This window comes from Lethenteron reissneri, chromosome 37 (assembly GCF_015708825.2).
Source record: "Lethenteron reissneri isolate LAM-NWPU_2019-01 chromosome 37, ASM1570882v1, whole genome shotgun sequence".
Taxonomy (NCBI): Eukaryota; Metazoa; Chordata; class Hyperoartia; order Petromyzontiformes; family Petromyzontidae; genus Lethenteron; species Lethenteron reissneri.
Genome location: NC_083815.1, coordinates 12,829,990 through 12,856,764, shown reverse-complemented (window position 1 = coordinate 12,856,764; position 26,775 = coordinate 12,829,990). Strand labels below are relative to the sequence as shown.

The following is a 26,775-nucleotide window of genomic DNA, read 5'->3' as shown; positions in this document are numbered from 1 at the left end:
GCTTTTTGTTTAGTGTTTTGTCCTTTCCTCGCACCTCTAATTTGCATGGTTGGCTACGTACGGTGTAAAAGTTCAACAAACGAACTCAGAAAACATGATTAACTCAACAACAAGCAAACAAAGTCCTTCCATCTCTCAAAAAAGTGCTCTCTGAAAAACACATTCTGCAGTGCCCCACCCTCCATTCATACAACTCCACGATAATAATAATTGGACGTTTGCGTTGTGTGTGCTGCAGCACTGCGTGTACAAAGGTTGTGTTGCACTTAGAGAAACCAAGCGCCTACTTCGAGCATTTCCCTTCACGGGAACTTTAGCACCTGTGACCCAATTCTGGCAAACACTTACCTCGTCGTGACTCAGTACAAACTGGGCTGGACAGAAAAAATACAAAGAAGGGGGGAAATGCACATTGAATTGTGTTGAACACAGCTAATTAACGTGTTTTGTTAACTTCAACAATCACGCAGGCCTGCTTCGTGTGTTGGAGAAATGACTGGATGACATGAGTGGGGTGTTCTATGGCAAATCATGACTATTCTTCTTACAAAGTTACCATTCAATTAATCACGCAGAGTGTTCTGTCAAAATACTGAGCTAGAACCGCTGAGGCCCTGGTTTTGAATCTGGGTAGAAGCCGTGATCCCAGCATTGTCTCAGCCTAGTCACCAGTGAAATTGGTTTCCAAATAAATTGGCAAATTGCATTTCTGAAGCTATTTTTATTCTAAAAGTGTGATTGCCATGCAGCAAACTCTACAGCAAAGCATGTGATAAAGTATAGATGAGAGGCCACATAGAAGAGATATGGGATGTTTGCATCACAACCAATGACTCCATGATTGTACAGTGAGGGAAAAAAGTATTTGATCCCCTGCTGATTTTGTACGTTTGCCCACTGACGAAGAAATGATTAGTCTATAATTTTAATGGTAGGTTTATTTGAACAGTGAAAGACAGAATAACAACAACAAAATCCAGAAGAACGCATGTCAATAATGTTATGAATTGATTTGCATTTTAATGAGTGAAATAAGTATTTGACCCCTCTGCAAAACATGACTAAGTACTTGGTGGCAAAACTCTTGTTGGCAATCACAGAGGTCAGACGTTTCTTGTAGTTGGCCACCAGGTTTGCACACATCTCAGGTGGGGATTTTGTCCCACTCCTCTTTGCAGATCTTCTCCAAGTCATTAAGGTTTCGAGGCTGACGTTTGGCAACTCGAACCTTCAGCTCCCTCCACAGATTTTCTCTGGGATTAAGGTCTGGAGACTGGCTAGGCCACTCCAGGACCTTAATATGCTTCTTCTTGAGCGGCTCCTTTGTTGCCTTGGCCGTGTGTTTTGGGTCATTGTCATGCTGGAATACCCATCCACGACCCATTTTCGATACCCTGGCTGAGGGAAGGAGGTTCTCACCCAAGATTTGACGGTACATGGCCCCGTCCATCGTCCCTTTGATGCGGTGAAGTTGTCCTGTCCCCTTAGCAGAAAAACACCCCCAAAGCATAATGTTTCCACCTCCATGTTTGACGGTGGGGATGGTGTTCTTGGGGTCATAGGCAGCATTCCTCCTCCTCCAAACACGGCGAGTTGAGTTGATGCCAAAGAGCTCCATTTTGGTCTCATCTGACCACAACACTTTCACCCAGTTGTCCTCGGAATCATTCAGATGTTCATTGGCAAACTTCAGACGGGCATGTATATGTGCTTTCTTGAGCAGGGGGACTTTGCGGGCGATGCAGGATTTCAGTCCTTCACGGCGTAGTGTGTTACCAACTGTTTTCTTGGTGACTATGGTCCCAGCTGCCTTGAGATCATTGACAAGATCCTCCCGTATAGTTCTGGGCTGATTCCTCACCGTTCTCGGCTGATTCCTCACCGTTCTCATGATCATTGCAACTCCACGAGGTGAGATCTTGCATGGAGCCCCAGGCCGAGTAATCGCACCAACTGTTGTCACCTTCTCACCAAGCTGCTTGGCGATGGTCTTGTAGCCCATTCCAGGCTTGTGTCGGTCTACAATCTTGTCCCTGACATCCTTGGAGAGCTCTTTGGTCTTGGCCATGGTGGAGAGTTTGGAATCTGATTGATTGATTGATTGCTTCTGTGAACAGGTGTCTTTAATACAGGTAACAAGCTGAGATTAGGAGCACTCCCTTTAAGAGTGTGCTCCTAATCTCAGCTCGTTACCTGTATAAAAGTGTAGTGACATAAGAGGGGAGGCGCTGCTCCCTTGGCGCCAGGCGCTGGGTTCCCAGGAAACCCAGACGCTTAAGCCTCTTAGCGCCACCAACGTGGGGGACTGTTGGTGCTCTGTGGGATATCTGAGGGCGCACACAACCCCACCCCTCGTTGGGGACGAGGCATAAAAGGGCAGCTCCCTGGACGATCGAGGCCAGGTGTAGCTCAAGACCCAAGACCCAAGACCAGCCATCGGAGGACCCTGGGACGATGTGAGGGCCAGTGGTGGGACTCTGGAATTCCCGGCTCTACGTCCATGTAAGGGCGAGTTCCAAAGCGTAGCCAGAGTAGTGTATCTAGGCTGTGTACATAGGCTGTGTACCTAGGCTGTAACAGAGTATCAGGACTGTTGGATTGTAATAAAGAAGTTACCTCTACAAGTGTCTCCGGAACCCATTACATTTGGCGTCAGAAGTGGCCATGGAGACAAGCTGTCGAGGCGACAGCGCCTCGACAGACCTGGTTTTCACCTGACGGCTGCTTGCGTTGTGGCCGAAACGTCGTGAGAATTATTTTGTTTTATTTTTATTATTTTATTACTTCCCTTCTACGTGACTTTACCGAAAGAACCAAGAAGATGCTAATCTCTTTAACATGCAAATTTTCACCTGGCAGCCCTTTGTGGAAAACGAATCACCGCCGGGCTCGCTGCCACTCACATTATCATTGGCTGCTATTTGGGCTACACCCATTTCAAACCTTTTAAAAGTCTGCCTCAGCAGCAGATCATGCTTTCTCACCTGATGACAGACGCTTGTGTTGCACCCGAAACATCGTGATTTTATACCTACGTGACTTTACCGAAAGAACCAGAGTATGGATTCATGCAGTCACGAAAGCTTCAAATCAAGATCTTCAAGTCCTTCTTCAATCACTCGTTCTTCAAAACTGTTGGAGCTCATCTGCCCCTGATCTCTCAATGCGGCAAGTTATTGAAAGTGAACGTGATGAAGTGAACGTCATGAAGTGAACACCGCTCCACCAGAGGCTCATGGTGCTCGACCCCATACGTCAGAGGCGTGCAGATGACCACCGTTTCGTCGCAATTTAATACTTTGGTAAATTATTTTATATTTTATTGTTTTTTTGGTAAAAGTACACACGTCACCTTTCCTTGACATACATATCAAAAAAATGTATTTTCTATGCTGCATAACCATTCATTTTAGCATTAAGTGCAACTTGAAAATATTACAGAATACACATTCTATATAGTAGCAGGAATTGAGTGCTGTTATTATATTTTAAACTCGCTTCACATAAAACACATTTTGTGATGAAGGATCAGCAGGGAAAAGCAACAAGAGCGAAACTGTTTCCTTGTTTTTGCGCTCTCTCAATCACAGGTGTATTTCATGTCCAAACAATTGAACATGTCAGGAGGGAAAAGCACGTGAGAAATATTTTACCCAAAATAACAAAAATGTTGATTAATTTATGGAGTTAACAAAATAAATAAAAGTGTGCTTGTAAACATCTGCATGTTACTATTCCTCATTAACTGTAGAAAATGTTAGATATTGTAAAGATTGTTGAAATAACTGTCCTGGATCAGCAAGAAAAGTAAACTCTTGACTTCTCAGTTCTCTCAGACTCAAGAAATCGATCGACAAAAAACTATGATTAGTTTCTGTTAACATATGTTTGGTGCTTAGGTTCTGAGATCTGGTATGAGGCTGAATCTTTGTGTTTGTACGCACCCGCTGCACGCATTGTTGATTACAGTAACGAAGCACAGATCGAAATAACAAAAAAATAAACGTAACCACTAACCAGTCTTTTAAGCTGAACGGGTTGCATCATTAGTGTACTGGCACTATTCTGGAACAGGAAAACATTGAAAAGGTAGCAAATCCTCGCTTGCGGACACAGGTTTAGGGGAAAAATATACAACAAATGAATTTTGCATATCAACTACGTATATTACCAAGCAAACTCTTTAAAACAACATTAAGTATCTTCATTCGCGACACCATATACATACACCAGCTTGTTTTTATTTCACAGTCCATGAGTCACCATATCTCTGAGCTTAAAGAGACCCTACTCAGAACATGATAATTACATATACTAATTCTTTAGGCCAATGTTAAACGTGAATATTTTTGTTCCAAAATATGTCCTACGAACCAAAAGTTATTACATTTTATTTGATCCATAAGCGACACCGTAGGGCACTGTCAGCAGACTCGACAATGGAAATACTGTCCGTAGACGCTGTGGTTTGGTACAATTAGCGAAGGGGGAGGGAATGAGTTCAACAGAGGTAAACCCAAATATCCGTGTCAGTAGTGGTCTGTGAGGCAGGCGGTCTTCCTGGCCTTCTGCATGAGTGCTCTCAACTGGAACTGCTTTCTGGCGAGCAGGCGCACATGCTGAACAGGGAGTGGGGACACACAACAACGTAGCCATTCATAGCAGAATTTCAATCATAACACGCACACAGTATTCGCTCACTCTCTAAGAGATAACAACTCAGAAGTGCGAGGAACACCGACAAGCGGGAAGGTAGCGAGGCGGTGAGCCGGTGTTCAAAAATTGCCCAAGCTCTGCGATCCCCTAAATATGATGTTTTCGGCCAATTAATGAGTGTTTACTTTAAGAAGGAAACCGGAGAACCCGGTGACAAAACCACGCGTGCGATGGGGCAACAACACTCGATCCGATACAGATTTAACAGCTGAAGTCCACATTTTGCTGTTCTACATTATCCCAGCGAGCCAGGGTATGGGCTCAACGACGCGATGGGATAGGAGTTTTACACCATTTGTGCAATCCCCAACCCTCGCAGTGCTCGGTAACAGGAGTCCATAGTCACACTAAAGCATTATTTTGTTTATACTTTTTTCGTGAGAAAACATGAATATCCTCGTACATATAAGAGAAAATGGTAGTAAAAAGGGAGTAAAAATAACTTGGGCACAGCAACCTCAAATTTTTACGAGCCGTTTCAACTATAATGATCACCGGGTTCGTACCATGTGCCTGTATAACCCAGTGAATTGCAAGTGAAGTTGAGCTAAATATCCACTTACTGGACAGAGCGCTATATTTTACGACATCACATGTTTCCGCGTTGAGAGGATTGTCTCAACGGTATATTTAAAATACCTGCAGTAAGCAATGTAGCCAGCAGAATGTTTAAACATACTAATCTGGATATTTATTGCAACATTTCTCCCTCATGCAGATACATTTGTCCAGCAAATCCAGTCCATTCACAAAAATAAAGGGCCAACATTAAAAACATTATTTTGAAAAAGGCTCCATGATGTTTTACATCAAGTAAAATAGAAAAATTTTCTTCAATGAAAAACTAAACAAAACAGGAGTAAAGCTTTCACGTCCACGCATTCACTGACAAGTATTAGAAAATGACCAATCTCCCTACAGCCTGAATGTATATGATGACATGACTCTGTTGCATGCATATTCCTATGCCGGTGTTCATAAAAAGTTGCACAGAAGGATCTATTTAATTTCCATTCAGCACGCACAGTCCTCTGAACTACCAGTGTAACGCCACTACCTGTCAATTATTGTTCCACGCCCCACAACACCCACTTCCACCATTACCTATATACAGCCCTCGTCCCTATTCTGGAGCTCCACTCTATACCTATTATGGGCTTAATCATTGTGCATCTGTACTGTGATCACAACTGGCCATTGAGTATCACCTCCATGTGTACGATTATTTAGGCAATGCTCATCTGTAATTTACATTTTACATTGATAATGATGAAGACTTTTTTTGCAGCAAAATATCTCCTTTTGTAGACATTTTGTCGTCTTAAATGAGCGAAAAGACGACTTTCTGTCAAGGGGTGAAATTACCTTCAGGAACACGTCCAAATCAATGACTCCCTGGCGCAGCGCTTCTCCCAGATAGAATATGGTGTCTTCAATGGCGTTCTCCTCTGCGTACAGGTTCAAGATCTGCTTGTACAGCGGTGCCGTTGTCACCACAGCCTCGTCAATGTTACTCGATTCTGACTGGGACTCCATCTTTTCTAGAGCTGATGTGATTTCTTCATCCTTCTTCTTCAGCAGATCAATGTTTTGATCTACATCACCCTGAAGGTCAGGAAACATCAACTATGATGAATACATCCACATCCTAAAACAAATTAGGACGTTTTTCTCATATTGCATGACCAACTATTTGTTTAAAAAAGCAATGTTTTTAATCATTATAAAATTTTATATTTGCAGAGTTTTATTGCAAACAAATGTCCACACTGGGACAATCTAGTCCAGGAATTACATTTTCTTCATTATGTGAAGGGCAGTGTTTACCTGTTTAGGAAGTCTCACACACCTGCACAATAGCAAATGTGCAACATTCATTAGAAACATGAAGAAACCCTAAATGTATGGTGGGAATTAATTCAGCTTCTGTACATCTACCGAGAACCCACAATCTACCTAGAGCATGGGTTGGCAACCTTTAAAAGGAGAAGAGACGTTGTTTTGTTTTGAGAGCCGCATCACACGCAGAGAGCAACTTGTGCACATGCACAGCAGGTATAAAGCAGATGACACTTTGTGACTTAGGTGACGGAGAAACCTGCCATCCATTTAGTTTTTTTTTCCTCATTAGTTATTCTTTAACAATACTAGTTGGACTGTTGTACATTTCATTGTCATATTTAATAAATTGTTTATTCTCTTTGCGTTAAATTACATTTAACATTTAAGTAAAAAAACGGCTGCCCGCAAAGGGGCAGCCAAAGAGCCGCCGCACGCGGCTCCGGAGCCGCAGGTTGGCAACCCCTTACCTCGACGTTGCACAGCATACAATCGACTCTGCGCCTTGTTTCATCACTGTGTGCACGTCTACAACAACAAACAGAACGTTGCGAAGCCCGCGCTGGTGTGCGTGCGTGCGTGCGTGCTGCGAGGGGCTACGCACAATCTCGCGGGTGATGCGTCCGGCCATATCCTGCAGCGATCGCTGCCCATTGCGCAACTCCTCCTCGGTGCGCCGCAGCGCCTCCAGCTCCGCCTGCGCGCGGCTCACCTCCTCGTTCAGGCGCCAGCGCAACTTGTCAGTGATGGCCGACACCAACGACGCGCGGATGTGCTCCTCCGAGATGGTGCCGTCCCTGGACATGGCTGAGCGCAACGACATCGGGGGTGAATTAATGCTTGCGAATGGCACCTCAGCTGTTTTCTGCAACGTGCATCTTCGGCCTTCTCTGCGCATTGTAAAGGGTGAACATCTCCGTGCTGAAACGCTCGTCATTTCCTTGGCTTATAACAAATAACAAGTTGTGTGTCTCCCGTAATTCTGAGATATTCATATGAAGTAGTTTCATTTCAGCAACGGTTGCTATGTCAACAAGTCCACTGTGGAAAACCCAAATCCTTGACAATCCTGTAAAAGTTATGGTCATCCAGCAAGCCTTAGATCGACAAAAGAGGGGAATCAGACATGGGTGCAAGAGATGTACACAACTGTATGGCAGTCTTGTTCATGTGACTACGTACACATATTGATAATTCAGAAAGACGGAAAACAATGATTTCTTGATGGAGCACATGTGGTAAACAACACTATCACTAACTCGGAACTGCTACTTCTCTGAGCAAGCAGGCCATCCGTAGTCAAACTCAAGAGCACGTTTAGAGACGCACTAAGAGACATCAAACTGATTTTTGTGTCTAATCCAGATTAACTTGTTTTGTGGACTTCTATCTGCAGGGATCCTATGCAGCAGACCCCATTTCTTACAAGCTAAAAATAGTCTGATGAAAGAAACACTGCTACATTTCACTTGTAAGCAGATGAGCTTCATATATAGTCTACAATTGCTGTGCCAGGCCTACAAGGAGTGGCATGCTAACGGGTGAAAGCAGAAAAACTGTGAATAACTTCCGTTCTATGCTTGTAGAAAATTCCAATACATTTTAATCAGTGCAAGGCAAGATATAACATTAAATCGCCCGCATACATTATGTACACACATAAGACGGGTTTAGGTTTGTGGCGTATTTCCACGTGCCTCAACGCAATAAAGAAACACTGTGTTCTGCCGCTGCCACCATGTGACTTGGTATGCATTGCAGCTGCGACCACAATGATGTTCTGGCACCTTACCAGACGTTCCAGGAACTGGCTGACCGCCGTAATGTGGTTGGCTGGTTTGGGGTTGGACTGGTGGTGGGGCTGGATACGCAGAGCCTCCAGAGTATGGGTAAGGATAGTTGGCACTGCAAACAAAAAATCACACACAGCTTCATCACAATGGTGACACAGAGAAGCTTAAAATTCTTTCTCACATTGTTAAATAGCTTTGCAGGACACAAAGGTCCCGATTCACATTTGGTGGGTTATACATGTTTAAATAGCAGTAACTAGTTTCAAAAAAGAAAAAATGTGCCTCTGGGGACATTGTTTTTCCCATTGCATAAGACAATAATATAGATATAGAAGTCAAATGTGGAGTTTTTTCAAGAAAATTAAGATACTACCAACACAAATCCTACTGCATATACCACCAGCACATTTGCTCTGAATCCCTAAACAAACTATGTAACATATGCAGTCATACCTCGATAAGCTAATATTCGATATACGAAGTTTCAGTGTAACAAACTTGGGATTTATTACCATTAAATAAATGGAAAGAAAAATGTACTAAAATAACAAATAAACACACTGAAATAAATAACATTATCATCCATCTGCAGTACTATATGAATAAGAATCAAATTATAATAAGATACGTTTCTTGGGGCGTTGAGCATCGCGACGGGTCATAGAATGTTTACATTTGTCTCGGCCAATCAGCGCACAGCAACGCACTCTGTTATGGAGTTATGGTGTTTGGTGGGTAATGCAACCTTATGACAGCATTGAAGACTACACACCGGTGAGTGTGAATATATTTTACGGTACAGTACACTATTTCTTTAAATTATGTCAGTTTTTTATTTAATACTGTACAGTATAAAATATATTATTTGAAATAAAAAATGCCTTTGTTTACAATATGAATGGTAAGTTACGAAGGCTGGGAACGCATCCTCACAGTCCTGTTATAAGTTATTCAACATGCGAAGTTTTGATATATGAACGAAGCTCCAGGAACGCATCTACTTTGTATATTGAGTTATTGCTGTCCATGCGTAATGTACAGATGGCATGACACATCACTAAGTAAATTAAACAAAGCTGTTGATTGTTTTTCAAAGTATTTGGCAGAAAGGAGGTAAAGCACTAGATTTGCAGTGTCCAAATGGTCTCTTCATTTTCAATTCAAAGTCTTATTTTTTGTCACATACAAAATAAAATATTTTACAGCTTTTATATAATCCACTTGTGGCTTCTCCATGTTTGCCGTGTGGATCCTGAGGGTTGTCGGACCGTACTTCATGCTGGTCGGTTTGGATTGGTGGACGGGGGTGGGAACCAGGTTAAGTTTAGATAGCACAGATGTTAGCTGTGGTTGGGAATTGAACTTGGATCACGGTGCATTGTATATTTTTTATAGAGCTGGAATATTTGATAATTTAAGTGATGACACCACTGATTATCTGTTAAATTAGTCAACCACTTAGCATTTGTATTTATTAAAAATATCCCCTGGGTAAATTTTTTTAAATAAATCTTAGCTTCAAGATTGATGACACAAGGATTGTTTACTGATTTCTTTAGTATACACAACTATTATCAATGATAAATAGAAACATACAGCGATTGGCAGACTTACTTGGCTGTCGGCTGGTATGGGTAGGCGCCTGCTCCTGGCACATAGGGTCCTACAGTAAATAAACAGAAGGGCAATGTTGGATTATAATGCAATGAAATTTATCTTACATAACAATAAGAATAAAGTGATGACATCTCCAACAGGGTGTCAACATTTACACTTGTTATGATCAAGAACTCTTGTTAATAAAGCTCCTTCTCTGGACCATGGTTTTAAATAGATTATTTTTGTTTGCTTTTTCACATATTCCCTTCTCTTCAGTGCTACGTTGATTGTAACATGCTTTTTTAAAGCGATTATGATCCATATTATCGTTGTTCTTCTAAAGGAGTTGAATGTTTTTATTTACAATCAGTTGAACCACTCCTCTCTCCTGCACTGATTTGTTTTTTTTTGTTCCCTATCATGCATTTTTTTATGCATTTGGAAATACTGGCGTTGAATTGACACAGGCACCAGGGTGTGAACAGTTCCTGTGTTCAATGTGGTGAGGACAGAGATATCCCTGGCATTCTGAGGATTGCCCTCGAGAATCATTCCACTTCATTTCATTTATTTCTCGACATCAGCTCCTCTGTGGACCATTTGCAAAAGGTGATCAATATCTTCACGTTGCTGCTGCTGGCTGAAAACCATAACAGATCCATACTCTTTGTTTTTTTTCGGTAAAGTCACGTAGGTAAAACAATTAATAAAATAAATGAAAACTAAATTAAATCACGACGTTTCGGAGGCAACACAAGCCTCCCTCATCAGGTGTAAAAAGGCACAGAAAAATAACTGTAGCGAGAGTTATTTGTGATGAGTGGACCCCCCCGCCATCAACCGTGACTCTCCCCCGCTCTGCGTTCCCCCTCCCCCATCCGGGGCTCCGTCCTCTATCACCTTCCTCCCCCCCCCCCATCCTGCGCCCGTCCTGCTTGGCTCCTCCCCCTCCTCTTACCCTATATAACAATATCTCATCACAAATAACTCTCGCTACAGTTATTTTGCTGTGCCTTTTTACACCTGATGAGGGAGGCTTGTGTTGCCTCCGAAACGTCGTGATTTAATTGAGTTATTTTCATTTATTTTATTTTATTAATTTTTTTACCTACGTGACTTTGCCGAAAAAACCAAAGAGTATGAATCATTGCAGTCACGAAAGCTTCAAATCCATAACAGATCTCCTTTCATTCCTCTCTCCAATGCCAAATTTGCCAATAATCCTCTCATTTCTAGCCATCTTACCTACCTTTTCATTGAAGTATCCCATTATAACCCTAACCAATTGGGTGCCGCGGTGGCGAGATGTTAACTACCTCGCCTGGTATACTGGAGGTTGTGGGTTCAATCCCCACCCCGACGCCTGTACACTTGGAGTTGGCGTGTTCTCCCCGTGGCCGCGAGGATTTTTCGTCGGGTCCTCCGGTTTTTACCTTCACATTTAGAAACATGCGTGTACAGTATTTGGCTGCTATACATTTCCACATGATAAGCCATTTCGTTGAGCTATAAATTGTGGCCAGGTCGCTTCTGAGAAAGAAAAAGCGCTTTATAGCTCTGTGGGTCTTTCCTGGTAAAATAAAAAAATATTGTGTACAAATATTAACACTCATTAATTGACTAATAACATTCTAATATATAAAGAGTATTGCAGATCTTGGGCAATATTGGTTCCGGTTCACTGCGCCTGGCTGTCTTCCAGCTTTGTAATTCCTCAGTGTTTGTGACATGCAATTTACATGAACATAGACGCATTATACATCAAAATATTATTACGTAGTGTGATTTGTCCTCGTTTACAAATTGGTGCATTGCTTCAAACACGTGGTATACTTCTACATTGCCATGGTGTATGTTTGAATTACCTTGTGAAATCAAGAAGTTAACAAAGAAAGCTGCTAAGTGGGGCTCAAAATATGAGCAAAACAATATATCTGAACCGAAAGAAGATGGTAGATGACGTCTAAATAGTCCTCACAAACTATCTGTTGTATTCACAAGTGAGAGTAGGTGGTTAGTTCTCCTATGAACTGATCATATACACAACCTCCGTTAAGGATATTAGTAAATTGTATTATCATTATATCTCTACACTTTAGCAACACATTTCCAAAACTATTTTAGATATGTACATTTTGCTAAACTTTATATTTCATTTGAAATCTAGAGCCCAGCATATATATCTCTGGCATCTGCAAGTTGCTGGTTCCATGTGAAGTGTAGGAACGAGCAGGAGGAAGAAAAAACGGCGTTCCAACCACCACCCATTTACCCATGGGCGGTCCAGCTGCTGGGTACAAAGGGTAGCCCTGGTTGAAAGGGCCCATGGGGGCCACGGCCTGGCCAGCGGAGGGGCGAGAGAACACAGGCGGCTCTTCCCCAAACACCACCAGCATCACCTGGATCAGGCCCACCAAGTCCGACGCATTCTGGAAACATAGATTACATTTAAATACAACATATCCAGAGTACAAATACGAGCATATCCCTTTACACCAAAATCGTGCCTTTGAAGGCATAATTTAAATAGATATACATCATATTATTAGGAAAGATTCGTGCATGTTCACAAAATACACAAATACAGCATAAACGTAGAGTCACTGACAAAATAATTAAACCTGGACAAAAGTGAGGACAGCTACAAGAAAATAACAGAAGAGGATATATATTATTGGGTCTTTTTTTTTTAAAACGCCACTTTTTTCTAAAAAATCCTTGCAGTGGTTTTCACACCTGATGATGATTGCTTGTGTTGCAGTCGAAACGTCGTGAGAATTTTGTTTTATTTTTATTATTTTATTATTTCCCTTCAACGTGACTTTACCGAAAGAACCATGAATCCCTGCAGTCACGAAAGCTTTAAATCAAAAAGAAGAGGATATAGTATAAGAATCATGTGTAATGGAAATAAATTACCAAAGGTGGCTCGGGATAGGCCCAATTAGTGACTAAAGCAGGTAGAGGAAATAGAAAATGCAAACAGGGAAGCCAGCAGACATTTAAAATTACACACATGATGCGATTCTTTATAGAATTTGAGGAGCAGCAACACTTTCTTGCCCGAGGCTAAAAATGACGATAGACACTCACATTTTTTTTTTTTACACAAAGCTTTGTTAAAAAATGTGACACGCAATGCTACCACAAATAGGAATGGCGTTGTGTTGGGGTGGTTGCATGCCTCAGGGAGCTCATGTCAGAATACAATCAGCACATCTGATTAGCCACCTGTAGTCAATTAGTTTGATCTGGTAACCAATAAACGCACAGGAAATATATCGATTGCGTTCAGCTGAAACCTGCTGGATCATTTTGGGGAAAAAGGCGCAAAGAGCCCTATATATTAATGTACACATCATCTAAACAACCTGTTGGGGGTACATTGACAACTGAAAGATATTTGCTAAAGGTATTTGCTGTCATGTCCAGGTCATTCCAGGATGAGAGATGGGGAGTGTCAGATTTCTTTTTTACTGTATGCTTTTACTCATAATACGATTAGGACAGTATTGGTGAAATATACAAAGAATACACCTTAAAGAAATAACTCCCATGCAAATCTCAATTGTAATACAACCACATTTAACAACAAACAGACTGCAGCAGACACAAGACACCACTTACAGCTTTCCACTCGTGTAGATAGGGCAGGTACACACGGCCATTGGTATCCACGTGTTTTCCCTGCTTAATCAACATCGTGCTTGTGGGCTTCACAAAGCAGATGGGAGGGTTGTATGGATGTGTGTCAAACAGCCAGAGTTGCACAGGAATGTTGTAGATGCTTCCTGCAAGAAAGAAACTCGTGTCAACGTTTTACACCAACTGTGCATCCCACCACCGAAAACTAAACAAGACTATATATTTGTATTGTAAAAACACAAGTACAATGTTTGCCATAGTTATCAAAATGTGTTTACATGGCCATTGGAGGATAACAGCACGATACTTATCATAGCTATACTCTATGCTTCCGACTAGGTGGAACAGGGAAAAAATTAATCTGGCATATGGATGTGTCTTTGAAGTGAGACATATGTATGCTTTTGCACCGAACGTTGAGTCTCATCATAGCCAAAACGCCACAGCTGAAAGCACCAAGGTGGGGAGAAGCAAATGAGTTGACATGTTGGCGTTAAGCCACCTTCATATTTTCCAATAAATAAGTAGCAGAATTACTATTTATGACAATTAAACTTACATTTTCCCTTGCAGGTTACTGAAAAGTAAATTGCCCTGTAGTTATTGATGTCACCTAGCAAAGGCACCTTGAGTCTATTAAGCCACTATTTGTGTTGGCTATACGCATGGGATTTGAGTAGGATTTTATTAAGAACGAGCCAGCATATTTGAAGTTGTAACAGTTACGAATTCCAAGAGCATGAGACGGGGCTGTTTGAATTTGGCCACACATTCCAAGTATGCGTGTTCACTTCTTCTCCAATAGCATTGTTGGTGTTGGTTATGAAGGACAATGTCAGACTGTAGGCCTCACCCATGGGTGTCCACTTCAGGACGATCGTGTACAAGAGAACTCGCTAAATTGTGGCATGTTCCCCATTATTAACATGCATCTCGATTCGAATCAAGTATTTATTCTGCCCGTTTGTCTCTGTTCTTTTAATATATCTTAGATGGGGAGGTCTAGTTTCTTTTTGCTGAAAACCTTCCTCAAATGCTTGGGGGATGTAGAAGTTAAGATTGACTTCGACCTGCACCAACAAGCGGGGTGCCAGCCACACGACGGGAGTTGGATAGGTTTCTACTTTACAAGGAACCACGTTTTTAACTGCATAGGGAAGTGCTAGGCTGCTTACACAAGCAAGCATACCTTTACCAAAATTATAAACCTGTTTTACTTGATGTCATAAAGGGTGTGGGACTGCATCAGTGAAATGCCTTTGCTTGGTGATATAGGATGAAACTTGAATAAACTGTAATTGAAAACATCCTAAATAAAAAAAATGCAGTGCATAGATTGAACACGTGAAATAACGGGAGTGTAAAATGTTACCTCTGTAGTTTACAGGTATGGTTCCATTGAGACATACAAGTTCCCTTGCTGTGCCATCATTGAACACTAAAAAAAACAATAAGATAAACTCAAGCCACACACAACAATAAAAAATAACCCATTCACACATTAGCAAGCAATATTCAAGTTGTTACAAAATGTACTGTGATAAACAGCCAGTTACTAACTAGCTAGTCTAGTTGTATTTAAATGCGTGTATTTAAACAAAACATAAATAACAACAATAGCATTCTGGATTGTTTTTAATGCCAATTACATTACATTTCTGTTTTAACCACTCTAAAATTATAGATGTTATTTGGTGCAGCTGTAAATAATGCGACAATTACAATTCATAACTATCACAGATTATTCCTCGCACTACATTCCACTATGTTAAAAAATACTCCCCACCAACTTTTAATCCATGAATACATAAACCTCTTCGGATTTCAGAACGAAAATAAACTCAGATGTTAACCCAAAATGTATACAACTATGATTAATAATTCAAATAGTGTGTGGAATGCATCACCTATATTATCATGCATGCCAATCACAGCAACAGGTTGAAAAAAAGACACATTTGGAAACTCTAAGTACTGTATCCATATTGCTCAATCTTTGAGTATGCGCGTGGTGCATTGGTGAGTCACTCTGCTACACAGGTATACAAAGTGAATTACACCACACAAAGCATGTGATCATTTGTGATTAGCTTTATCTTCGGGCCTTAATAGATTGGTTAGGAGTGGCAGGAGATATCAATGTAGAGAGAGAGGAGCAGTGATGAGAGGAGGAGGGTGGCGGGCGAGTCAGTGGGACATTTGCCTACAACGCTCTAAACACAGCGAAGCAGTATGGCCACGACACCTGAGAGGGGCAGGCAGGCAGATGGCACAGCACTAAGCTACAACAAACGCAGAAACCCATAGGCAAACAGGTTACAGGGCACCGCGTTGCCTGGCGACTAAGGCCCTATGACAGAAAAGAACCGCAGGTCACAGGTGAAGGAGAGGCGTTGAATTACAGGCCACAAAAGAGCTCTATTTAGCGAGAGCAATAAGGGGCTTTTATATAAAAACAGAAGAGAGATATGGGAAGAGCAGGGCAGTAAGATGTGGCTGGGGGAGGAGGGGGGTTACTATGTGGCAGGAAGCGTAGGCAGTTGGATAACGATGGCAGCAGGATGTTGCTGGGCTCATGGGACCTAGAAAAGGTGTCTTGGAGCCCATTCACATTTGCGATTGCACAAAAACAAGTGCAATATATTGTAGTTTTGAAAAAGGTGATGAAAATTAACCAACCAGATTAAAAAATATATACTTACAAATTGTTTTTATCCTACTGAAAGTCACACGTTAATATGTGTTCATATATTCTCTGGATGTAAAGAATAAGCTATTTATAAACATTTCCAAGGTACCTTTCTGGGTTTTACTAAACTTTGGACCTTGTTAATGCTAAGGCAGTGGTCCCTAGGCTTAAAGTGCATGACACTGCACGGCATGCGTACATCTGTATGTAGTACATAGAGAATAGGATATACCCATGCAAAAAAAGCTTTAAAAACAACATGTGACATACAGTGAGGGAAAAAAGTATTTGATCCCCTGCTGATTTTGTACGTTTGCTCACTGACAAAGAAATGGTCAGTCTATAATTTTAATGGTAGGTTTATTTGAACAGTGAGAGACAGAATAACAACAACAAAATTCAGAAAAACGCATGTCAAAAATGTTATTAATTGATTTGCATTTTAATGAGGGAAACAAGTATTTGACCCCTCTTCAAAACATGACTTAGTACTTGGTGGCAAAACCCTTGTTGGCAATCACAGAGGTCAGACGTTTCTTGTAGTTGGCCACGAGGTTTGCACACATCCCAGGAGGGATTTTGTCCCACTCCTCTTTGCAGATCTTCTCCAAGTCATTAAGGGTTCGAGGCTGACATTTGGCAACTCGAACCATCAGCTCCCTCCACAGATGTTCTATGGGATTAAGGTCTGGAGACTGGCTAGGCCACTCCAGGACCTTAATGTGCTTCTTCTTGAGCCACTCCTTTGTTGCCTTGAACGTGTGTTTTGGGTCATTGTCATGCTGGAATACCCATCCACGACCCATTTTCAATGCCCTGGCTGAGGGAAGGAGGTTCTCACCTAAGATTTGACGGTGCATGGCCCCATCCATCGCCCCTTTGATGCGGTGAAGTTGTCCTGTCCCCTTAGCAGAAAAACACTCCCAAAGCATAATGTTTCCACCTCCATGTTTGACGGTGGGGATGGTGTTCTTGGGGTCATGGGCAGCATTCCTCCTCCTCCAAACACGGCGAGTTGAGTTGATGCCAAAGAGCTCTAGTTTGGTCTCATCTGACCACAACACTTTCACCCAGTTGTCCTCTGAATCATTCAGATGTTCATTGGCAAACTTCAGACGGGCATGTATATGTGCTTTCTTGAGCAGGGGGACTTTGCAGGCGCTGCAGAATTTCAGTCCTTCACGGCGTAGTGTGTTACCAACTGTTTTCTTGGTGACTATGGTCCCAGCTGCCTTGAGATCATTGACAAGATCCTCCCGTGTAGTTCTGGGCTGATTCCTCACCGTTCTCATGATCATTGCAACTCCACGAGGTGAGATCTTGCATGGAGCCCCAGGCCGAGGGAGATTGATTTTGTGTTTCTTCAAATTTGCGAATTATCGCACCAACTGTTGTCATCTTCTCACCAAGCTGCTTGGCGATGGTCTTGTAGCCCATTCCAGCCTTGTGAAGGTCTACAATCTTGTCCCTGACATCCTTGGAGAGCTCTTTGGTCTTGGCCATGGTGGGGAGTTTGGAATCTGATTGATTGATTTCTTCTGTGAACAGGTGTCTTTTATACAGGTAACAATCTGAGATTAGGAGCACTCCTTTTAAGAGTGTGCTCCTAATCTAAGCTCGTTACCTGTACAAAAGACACCTGGGAGCCAGAAATCTTTCTGATTGAGAGGGGGTCAACTACTTATTTCCCTTATTAAAATGCTAATCAATTTATAACATTTTTGACATGCGTTTTTCTGGATTTTTTGTTGTTATTCTGTCTCTCACTGTTCAAATAAACCTACCATTAAAATTATAGAATCATCATTTCTTTGTCAGTGGGCAAATGTACAAAATCAGCAGGGGATCAAATACTTTTTTCCCTCACTGTAGCTCTATTGCGAGTGAGACTCCCGTACTTGTTTCAGTAATCTGTAGCATTGATAACCCTCAAGCCATGAAATCACGTGAAAGTGTGTCATGTCCTGGAAGCAAGGCAAATTCCTACAATGTTTTAAATTTAAAACTCCACTCGAACCACAACGTATATTTTTGCACTGGGTACCACAATGCTCGACTTGACATGTGTGTTTCCATCACTTACAATGATTGTACATTTAAGAAAAATCACCAGTTTCAGAAAATGTGCGCATTGAACAGCATTTTAAATGCCGTGTATGATGGGTTTATACATACCATGCATGTCAACAACTGGCTTCAAATCCTTATAAACTGCAATTACGTTCATGACATCTTTGGTTGTCATGTCCTTGTACTTGTACTGCAACACAAAAACACTACAATTAATAGTCATCTGTACCAGAATAAGAATAATGATTGACAGCACTTTGTCAATCCACTGTTGGACAAAGATGTCTGCACAACATATGACGATCATCGTTGTTTGACCATACTTCACCATGCTGGTTAGTGTGGGTTGAAGGGGAGCAGACAGGGGTGCAGGACCGATTCAGATATTATCCACTACCTATCCTCCATTTGCCAGGCTCATCGCAAAGTGTTCTGATCACTTTGCCACATTGTTCCAACCCGTATAGAAAGTAAAAAAAGATTCTGATTCTTCTGATATAGTAATACATGTTATTACTATATGCTAATTCAAGAATATTCGATTCTTGCGTATGGCAATATAATTTTGGAGCTAAGTACCACTGTCGTGCTCTGCTAGTTTCAGGATACAATTCGTGTAGTTACGCTATTCCTCTATTGAAGGAGAGCAGACTAGTGGTTTACGATATGGTCCACCGTTTTTATTGCATTGCCAAAGTTGCACTGTGGCTTGTCTTTAGTTTTCCATTTATGAAGATGTGCGCATCAAGCCGTTGATGTTCTGATGCGGTTGATCGTGACACCACTACGCCGGTGTCTTCGAGGAATGTCAAAACCAGGACGTGCAATGTTTGGGTATTGAATGCGGTGTTTATTATGAACGTGCGTATAGTTCCACTCTGTTCACCAGCGTTCTTCCAGATCTGAATGAGATTATAGGGTGGCGACAGCACGATTCCAGAAGGGGGATCGAGACTTGAGTTCGTGGCGAGGTACAATGTTAAAGTCTTGGTTGATGGGGTAGGTTGTTGTTGTCAAGACAACATGTACACCCAACACTTAAGCTCAAAGATACTTGAGCCGTTTTAAATATTTATTAAAATACATTTAAAGGTTTTTTTTCATTAAATTGCTCCGTTAATGCTGTCTGCAGCAACCAGAATGTGTGTGTAAGCATATTCAGGCAAGCATGCCAAAGTATGCATGCTATAGAACCAGAAAATATGCACTCAGCAATAAGGAGGGCTCTGCTGCAACGCATTACATATATCACATTCAGAAACATGCATTCTTAATGCTCATCATAAAAACAAAACCTGTGCGTGTTAAGTTTATTTTAGTTGAAAACGACTCAACAGTCACTTGAACTAATCGCCCAATTATGATGTAGTTTTGCTGGCAAGATGTCCCTTAAATGTTGACGGTGAAGAGGTGTGTGACATTCCTTTAGGTAAATGTTATCCAATAATAGGAGCACAGAGGTAATAACGCGCCACTCAAGCCTGATAACTTTAAGATAGACCGCAGCACACATTGAACATTACAAACTATGACCTCGTTCCTACTTGACAGAATTGTTTAAAATGACCACCCTCACAGCAGGCTCGGTTATGCTGCAGCAATTGTTATTATGTTATTCTAAAGCCATGTAATTCTGAGTTTTTAATTGTTGAAATATACTGGATGATTACCCGAGTTGCTGCCATGTCATTTTTCACGATACGATATAAAATTTCACAAGAAGACGTTTATTCCACGATCGGTTTCCATTAACTTTGCAATTATATTTCACAATACTTGCGTCTTGATTTTGTGCTTTGATGAGTCAAATACGACTATAGATTTCTTAAAAGTTATTCAGCTGCAGTTCGACATAAGCCATGTAATTGTTACAATGATACAATCTACAACGCTGAAAGCGCACACGCTTTTAATAAAACTATGTTATATAACCACTTTGCCATTTTTTTTATTTGGAAAAGTTTTTTAAAGCACTCATTTAACGACTAAGAGCTATTGTTTTAGAATGTTGTTATTTTCAACGTTAATTATTATTATTTCGTACTGTTAGAGAAAAATACAATCTATTTCATAAAATGTTAAAAGCAAAGATAACCACGATGTGACAATATTGCGCAAAATGGACTAAACAATTATCAACGATCTTATATCGTACAAAAAATATCGTATGAATGCAATGTCACGATAACCCTCAAGACTACTACGCAGCGAATACTGCCTTCTGCGCTCAAAACGAACTTTAGGAAATAGTGTAGAAGGACACACACATATGGTTAGGTTAAGCTAAATGTTTCATCATGGACTTATTGTGAATCAGTCACATAGCAACAACTACTGTAGATCAATTTGTGCCTCAAAAAATATGCTTCCCTAACAACACTGGTATTAATAGGATTGCTGCTGTAATGAACTTACATAATAGCTGGTAAACAGTTCAATATTTTGGCAGAGTTGCTTCAGTTAGTCTACACGGGGTTTATAATGAGTGTCCACAATTATGACAGGGTTATGTTTATAGTCCTATGACCAATTCAGCTGGAATGTGCCCAATCTGGTCAAATCTCAGAAGCTAAGTAGGGGTGAGCCAGTCCTTGGATTGGGCGACCATGTTGCGAAACATTTAATAGGCTGCACAACCACATGGAGGGCAGTTTTGGGCACTGCAGAGAAATCCATAGTACTGTACACCTATGTTCTCCCCACCTTCACCAACCTGCACTGACCAATGCGGTGAAATGTGGTCAAAGTACCCCATAACCCGTACGCCATGGTGAGGCCCTGATCCAATAGTGGATTGACAAAAGGGATGAGAAGGTGGGAGTAAAATGAGTTACGTGAAATCCAATCCGGTATTTAAAATGCTCTAATCCTAGAGAACACCACAAAAAAAGATTGAAGAAATAAGAAGCAATGGGAGCTTGAAAACCACAAAAGTGATGTTGATTGACAATTCACAAATGGTAGCCCTTAGGGAGAATGAGTAAGACCATATATATTTTTATATATGCATGTACGTATGTTGAACTTCTTTTGCATCGTACGTAGCCAACCATGTTAATCGGAGGTACGAAAGAAAGACAAACTAAACACAAGTGTTAAAATTGTAAGCATATCGCGATATACAAAATATCATATGAAGAGGAGGACGTCACGTTGACACACTTCGGAAATACCACACTTTGCAGAATTAATAAATGAGCCACATGGCATAACTAAGGACATCATCCAAAAAACTTGGCCAGTTGTTGGAGCAAGATGAGTGGAACTTCAATAAATATCTACACTGAAATTAATAAACACCTAAATAAATGATGCCTGAATATTATATTTCAAGGGCACAAACCTTAAGGAGTTACAGACCACTTAGCCACTTACCATACATCAATTTTTCACTAATATTTCTGGAATATTTAAGAGGCCAACCAACCAAGAAAGTGAGCAAGCAAAGCTTGTTATATCACACACCATTTGTTCACGCAACATTTCTTTATTAAGGACCATTTGTTATATCTATCATTTGCAGCCTATGAAATTGCACTGAGTCTGCAAAAACTGATGCAGTAATTCGAGCTCACAGAAATCTATACCTATAAAAAATAAAAATGTCAAGAATGAAACTGAGAGCTGAACTGAGATTGCATGACATAACAAAGGTAGCCATCAGAAGTCGTGTGGGACACACTTTGGTGAAAGTTATTCATGGCAGCACGAGGTGCTTTCTGAAAACGGGCACGAACATAAATGGAGAAAATGGTAAGCATTTGAGATCAGACAATGACGTGTTATTATAACACAACGTGAAAATTTGATTAGAAATTATTGAATAATTTGATCAAGAATGCTGCATATTTGAGCTCAATAATTATACGAGCAAAACGAGTCTAGTGCAATAAGTCTGCTAAACAAAATTGATCTATTGAACATCACAACATGGATACCAGTTAAAATGGACTGGGATTAAACGATTAAATAGAGGCAAGTGAGAACAGGTTTCACAGCTTTTGTAAAACTGAAGTTAATAATAAACATCAGAAAATAATGAAAATCAACATATACATGTGCTCAAAGGAACGTGTCTATTAGCTTCTAGGACCTAAATCATGTCATTTTATTTTCGGTAAGGCCCATCGAGCTCAGAAGCTCTTATTCAATGGCAACCCAAAGCAGCAAACAAGTTACATGGGGAAGAGAAGGTTTCGAGGGGTTGCATAGAACAGCTGATAAGACAATAGGAGATATGCTACATGGGAATGGAGGGTTTACAGGGGTTCCATAGAAAAAAGGAAGGGAAATGGTATAAACACGAGTATCAAATGATATTAATAAATAATAAAGCTGCTGAGCCCAGCGCGAAAATGGGAAGTTGAGACCCAACACGGGTGACGTGGTGCTGTAGTCACGAGCTAGAAACAGGACCCTGCGGGGTGGGCTGATAGGAACGAATAACCAAAGAATATAAACATAATGTATTATTACACTTGTTTAGCCAGGAAAGCCCCACCGAGTCAAAAGGTTTTTGTAGGGTCCTGCCAAGTGTTTGCAGACGGGGGCGATGTTGCTACACCTAATCGGACGATACGAAGGGAGAGATTGAGGCCGAGTTCTAGGCTTTAGGCCTAGCTGTAGGCTTTAGGGCGCTGCGAGTTAATTTTTAATTTAAATGTTTTAATGATTTATGTAAAAGCTTTAAATTTAAATGTTTCTATTTAAAAACATGAGGGAATGTAACATTGTTAAACATTAACTCCCTTTCACACACGCGGGGGTACGATACGAAGGGAGAGTTTCAGGCCTAGTTCTAGGCTTTAGGCCTAGCTGTAGGCTTTAGGGCGCTGTGAGTTTTTTATTTAATTTCAAAGTTTTAATTAAAAGCTATCTCAGGGAATTATTAGGGCGCTGAGTTTTTTTATTTAATTTCAAAGTTTTAATTAAAAACTATCTGAGGGAATTATAGGGGAATGTTACACGTGTTTAGCCAGGAAAGCCTCATTAATTTAAATGTTTTAATTAAAAGCTATCTGAAGGAATTATAAGGGAATGTTACGCTTGTTTAGCCAGGATAGCGTCTAAAGGTTTTTGTAGGGTCATGCCAAGTGTTTGCAGTAGGGGGCGATGTTGCTACACGGACGGACGGACAAACGGACGGACGATATAATCTATTGGTGTCTGGTCCACTTCGTTCCTACCAGTATAATGCTTTACATCTATCTCAATCCAGTGTCTCGAGATTCAACCACACTTCACCATGCTAGTCAGCGAAGGTTAGTGAAGGGGTACCCTGGACTGGTTCAGAGATCATTCGCCACTGATGCTAGCCGTAGTTGGGAATCAAACTCGGGTTTCCAGACGCATAGTGCAGTGTGCTAACCACTTGTTTCAAGCTGTTTATCCTTAAAGAGCTGGTACTGTGGGTCCAAGTGGCTAATATAAAGCCGGTTTTTTTTTACTTAAGCACCAATCTCAACATTAAGAGGCTTCTCATATTAAGGTATCTTTTTGGCACGTCGTTTCAATTCCTCATTTCGTGCAAAACAAAAATCCGAGGGCGTGGTTCAAAGTTTGGAAGTTTTTGTTATGCCTGGCGGATTCTCGTCTCGGTGGAGGCAAGCTCGACAAAACTTAGAGGTCTACTCACGCTTTTTGCCAACTTATAAATATGTCATTCCTTATGCAGGTTTTTGGGTTAGATCGCGTTAATGTGTCATTAAACCCGCCACCACCTGACACAGTAAAGTTTGTCACGTTAGCAGAACATGCCAATTAATTACTAGTAGTACAGCACACCGGTGATTTGTTCAGCCTGTGGGTAGCATGGGATGCTACGCCGAGGCAGCCGTACAACCGCTTATTCCTACTCGCGCGACGTAGTTCCGTTCACTCAATCGCGTTATATCAAAATTCGCATCCGCGTTATAGAAAATGTGTTCCCTAATACATTCATCGCGTTATATTCAATTCGCGTAATGAAAACACGCGTTATAGGAGAACAGACTGTACTTCATTATTAACACTGCACTTGAATGCTGCCGAGTTTGTTCAGCTTGGGTTGCTTGGTGCTGTCATCGGTGTCAGCTGGCGAGCGGGTCACGAGTTGGGGAAAGGGGTTGTGGAGGTGCATGGACCGGGGTGAGAGGTGCCAATGTGGTATAACGCGCCACTTGGGCATCTGCGAAAAATGAATTTATAGCCCATCGGATTCTTCCAATATAAATAAATATTCTGATTCTGCGCTATGTACAGTGCGAAAGAAGTTCAACATACAGTACAGACACGATATACGCGTCTGCTCGAGCCGTGCTACCAGCAATGACGCCTGGTTAGCGGACCTTGGTCAAACACCATCTAAAGGCCAGATAACATCTCAAGGCGAGTGTCGCTACAGCCAGAAGAGAATCCTCCCGACTCCTCCGTGTACGGGAAGGAGGAGCAGGGGGGTGACACGGGTGGGGGGTTGACACGAGTGGGTGGGGAGTGACCCCTGTGGAGGGGGGGGGTGACACGGGTGGGGGGTTGACACGAGTGGGTGGGGGGGGGGGGTGACACGAGTGGGTGGGGAGTGACCCCTGTGGAGGGGGGGGGGGGTGACACGGGGGGGGGGTGACACGGGTGGGGAGTGACCCCTGCGGAGGGGGGGGGGGGTGACACGGGTGGGGGGTTGACACGAGTGGGTGGGGGGGGGTTGACACGGGTGGGTGGGTGGGGGGGGGTTGACACGGGTGGGTGGGTGGGGGGGGTTGACACGGGTGGGAGGGTGGGGGGGGGGGTTGACACGGGTGGGTGGGTGGGGGGGGGTGACCCGGCTGTGGGGGGGGGGGGTGACCCGGCTGTGGGGGGGGGGGGGGGTGACCCGGCTGTGGGGGGGGGGGGTGACCCGGCTGTGGGGTGACACGGTTGAGGGGTCACCCGGGTGTGGGGGGTGACCCGAGTCGTATCGCGACTCGCAGGTGCCTGATGCTTCCCGCCCCGTGCTAACCGACACAACCAGCAGTGGGTGGCCCCCATGCTCACACAAAGATCCCCCGTGTCGCCTTTACCAGACTGTTACAAGTGCTGTTAGCGAGCAACCAACGAGGCCGGCACTGCACACGAGGGGGTGGGTGGCCAGCACCACGCCCAACCACCTTTGTCTCCCTAGTGGCGATGTTTACTACACACCGCACCAGGTACTCATTTGAGGCTGAGTCGACCTAGGGGAGGCCCGGGACCGGGTCAGATATTCATCGCCGGTGTTGGCCGTGAGCAGGAATTGAACTCGGATAGCGCAGCACGCAAACCGCACCACTACCGACCCCCACACACACGAGGGAGGGACACAAACACGGCGCCTCACGCGCAATCTGAGGCTCGGTGACCTCTTAGAAGGCCGCACAACCACCACGAGTCGAGCGACCCCGGGGGTTTCACGACCCCTCAACGCCACTGAGCCCCAGTCCCCCCCGCTCGGTTCTCAGTTCCCCGTCGCCCACTCAGGGCCCGGGTCGCGTGACCCCCTCGCACCTTGCTCAGCAGCTTCTTGACGCTCGCCTCGGTGGGAAGCGCCATGGCTCCGCTGAGCGGGAAGGAGCACGGGAGATGAACGACTTCCCTCTCGTCTCTCGCCTCTCTCGCTGGGTCACGGGGGGGGGGGCCGCCGTGCAGTCACCGCCTCGGCTCCCGCGCGACTCCAGGCGGCGTCTAGTGCTGACGTCACTGCGCGTGACCCCCCACCGCTCCCCGCGCGGTGACGTCACGCACCCGACCCCTCCCACCCCCCCGCGTAGTGACGTCACGTGCTTGACCCCCACTCCCCCGGTACGGTGACGTCGCGCGCGTGACCCCTCCCACCCCCCGCGTGGTGACGTCACGTACCTGACCCCCCACTCCCCCGGTACGGTGACGTCACGCGCGTGACCCCTCCCTCCCCCCGCGTAGTGGCGTCACGTGCCTGACCCCCCACTCCCCCGGTACGGTGACGTCACGCGCGTGACCCCTCCCTCCCGCCGCGTAGTGGCGTCACGTGCCTGACCCCCCACTCCCCCCGGTACGGTGACGTCACGCGCGTGACCCTTCCGTCTTCGCCAGGGTGGTCACGTGGTGTCGCGCGTGTTTACGCAAGAAGTTGATCTGGTGACGTCATCAGGCCCGGGATGAATGTGTTCATAATAGTACATTATACATGTCACATTTTTATTATTTAGGGGTGTGTTGCTCAGTGTATACTAACTATTCATATGCCAATAAAAACACACTTAATTGGAACACTTTATTTTTTATTTTTGTACCCGCCCCATAGTGTAACTACTTCGTCGCGACCTGTGTGCTTAGCGTCATTTTCCATAAATTACCATTTTTCGCAATGTGACGATTATATCAAATTCCCAAAACGTGTTTTGTGTTCCCCATTTTTTTTTTGTGTGATTCGCTCTAACTTCCACTGGAAATAAA

General features: G+C 43.0%; 1 protein-coding gene across 1 annotated transcript; it reads right to left on the bottom strand.

The window, feature by feature from the left end:
* Positions 1-3,939: 3,939 nt before the first annotated feature.
* TSG101 (tumor susceptibility 101) lies at positions 3,940-26,037 on the bottom strand. Its single transcript, XM_061566426.1, has 10 exons — positions 25,849-26,037; positions 18,457-18,541; positions 14,965-15,030; positions 13,575-13,738; positions 12,220-12,376; positions 9,963-10,011; positions 8,348-8,460; positions 7,160-7,362; positions 6,082-6,321; positions 3,940-4,619 (listed from the first exon to the last, which is right to left on the bottom strand). Exons 1-10 carry the CDS (start codon positions 25,891-25,893, stop codon positions 4,530-4,532), a joined length of 1,212 nt encoding a protein of 403 aa, XP_061422410.1. The 5' UTR covers positions 25,894-26,037; the 3' UTR covers positions 3,940-4,529.
* Positions 26,038-26,775: the final 738 nt, after the last annotated feature.

Bases quoted from the DNA above. Each gene is read 5' to 3' on its own strand.
- TSG101 (XM_061566426.1), bottom strand. From the start codon at position 25,893: ATGGCGCTTCCCACCGAGGCGAGCGTCAAGAAGCTGCTGAGCAAG. The intron at 18,542-25,848 runs GTGCGAGGGGGT...TTTGTGTTGCAG, and splicing joins TCAAGAAGCTGCTGAGCAAG to TACAAGTACAAGGACATGAC. The intron at 4,620-6,081 runs GTAATTTCACCC...CTCCCTGTTCAG, and splicing joins ATTTGGACGTGTTCCTGAAG to CATGTGCGCCTGCTCGCCAG.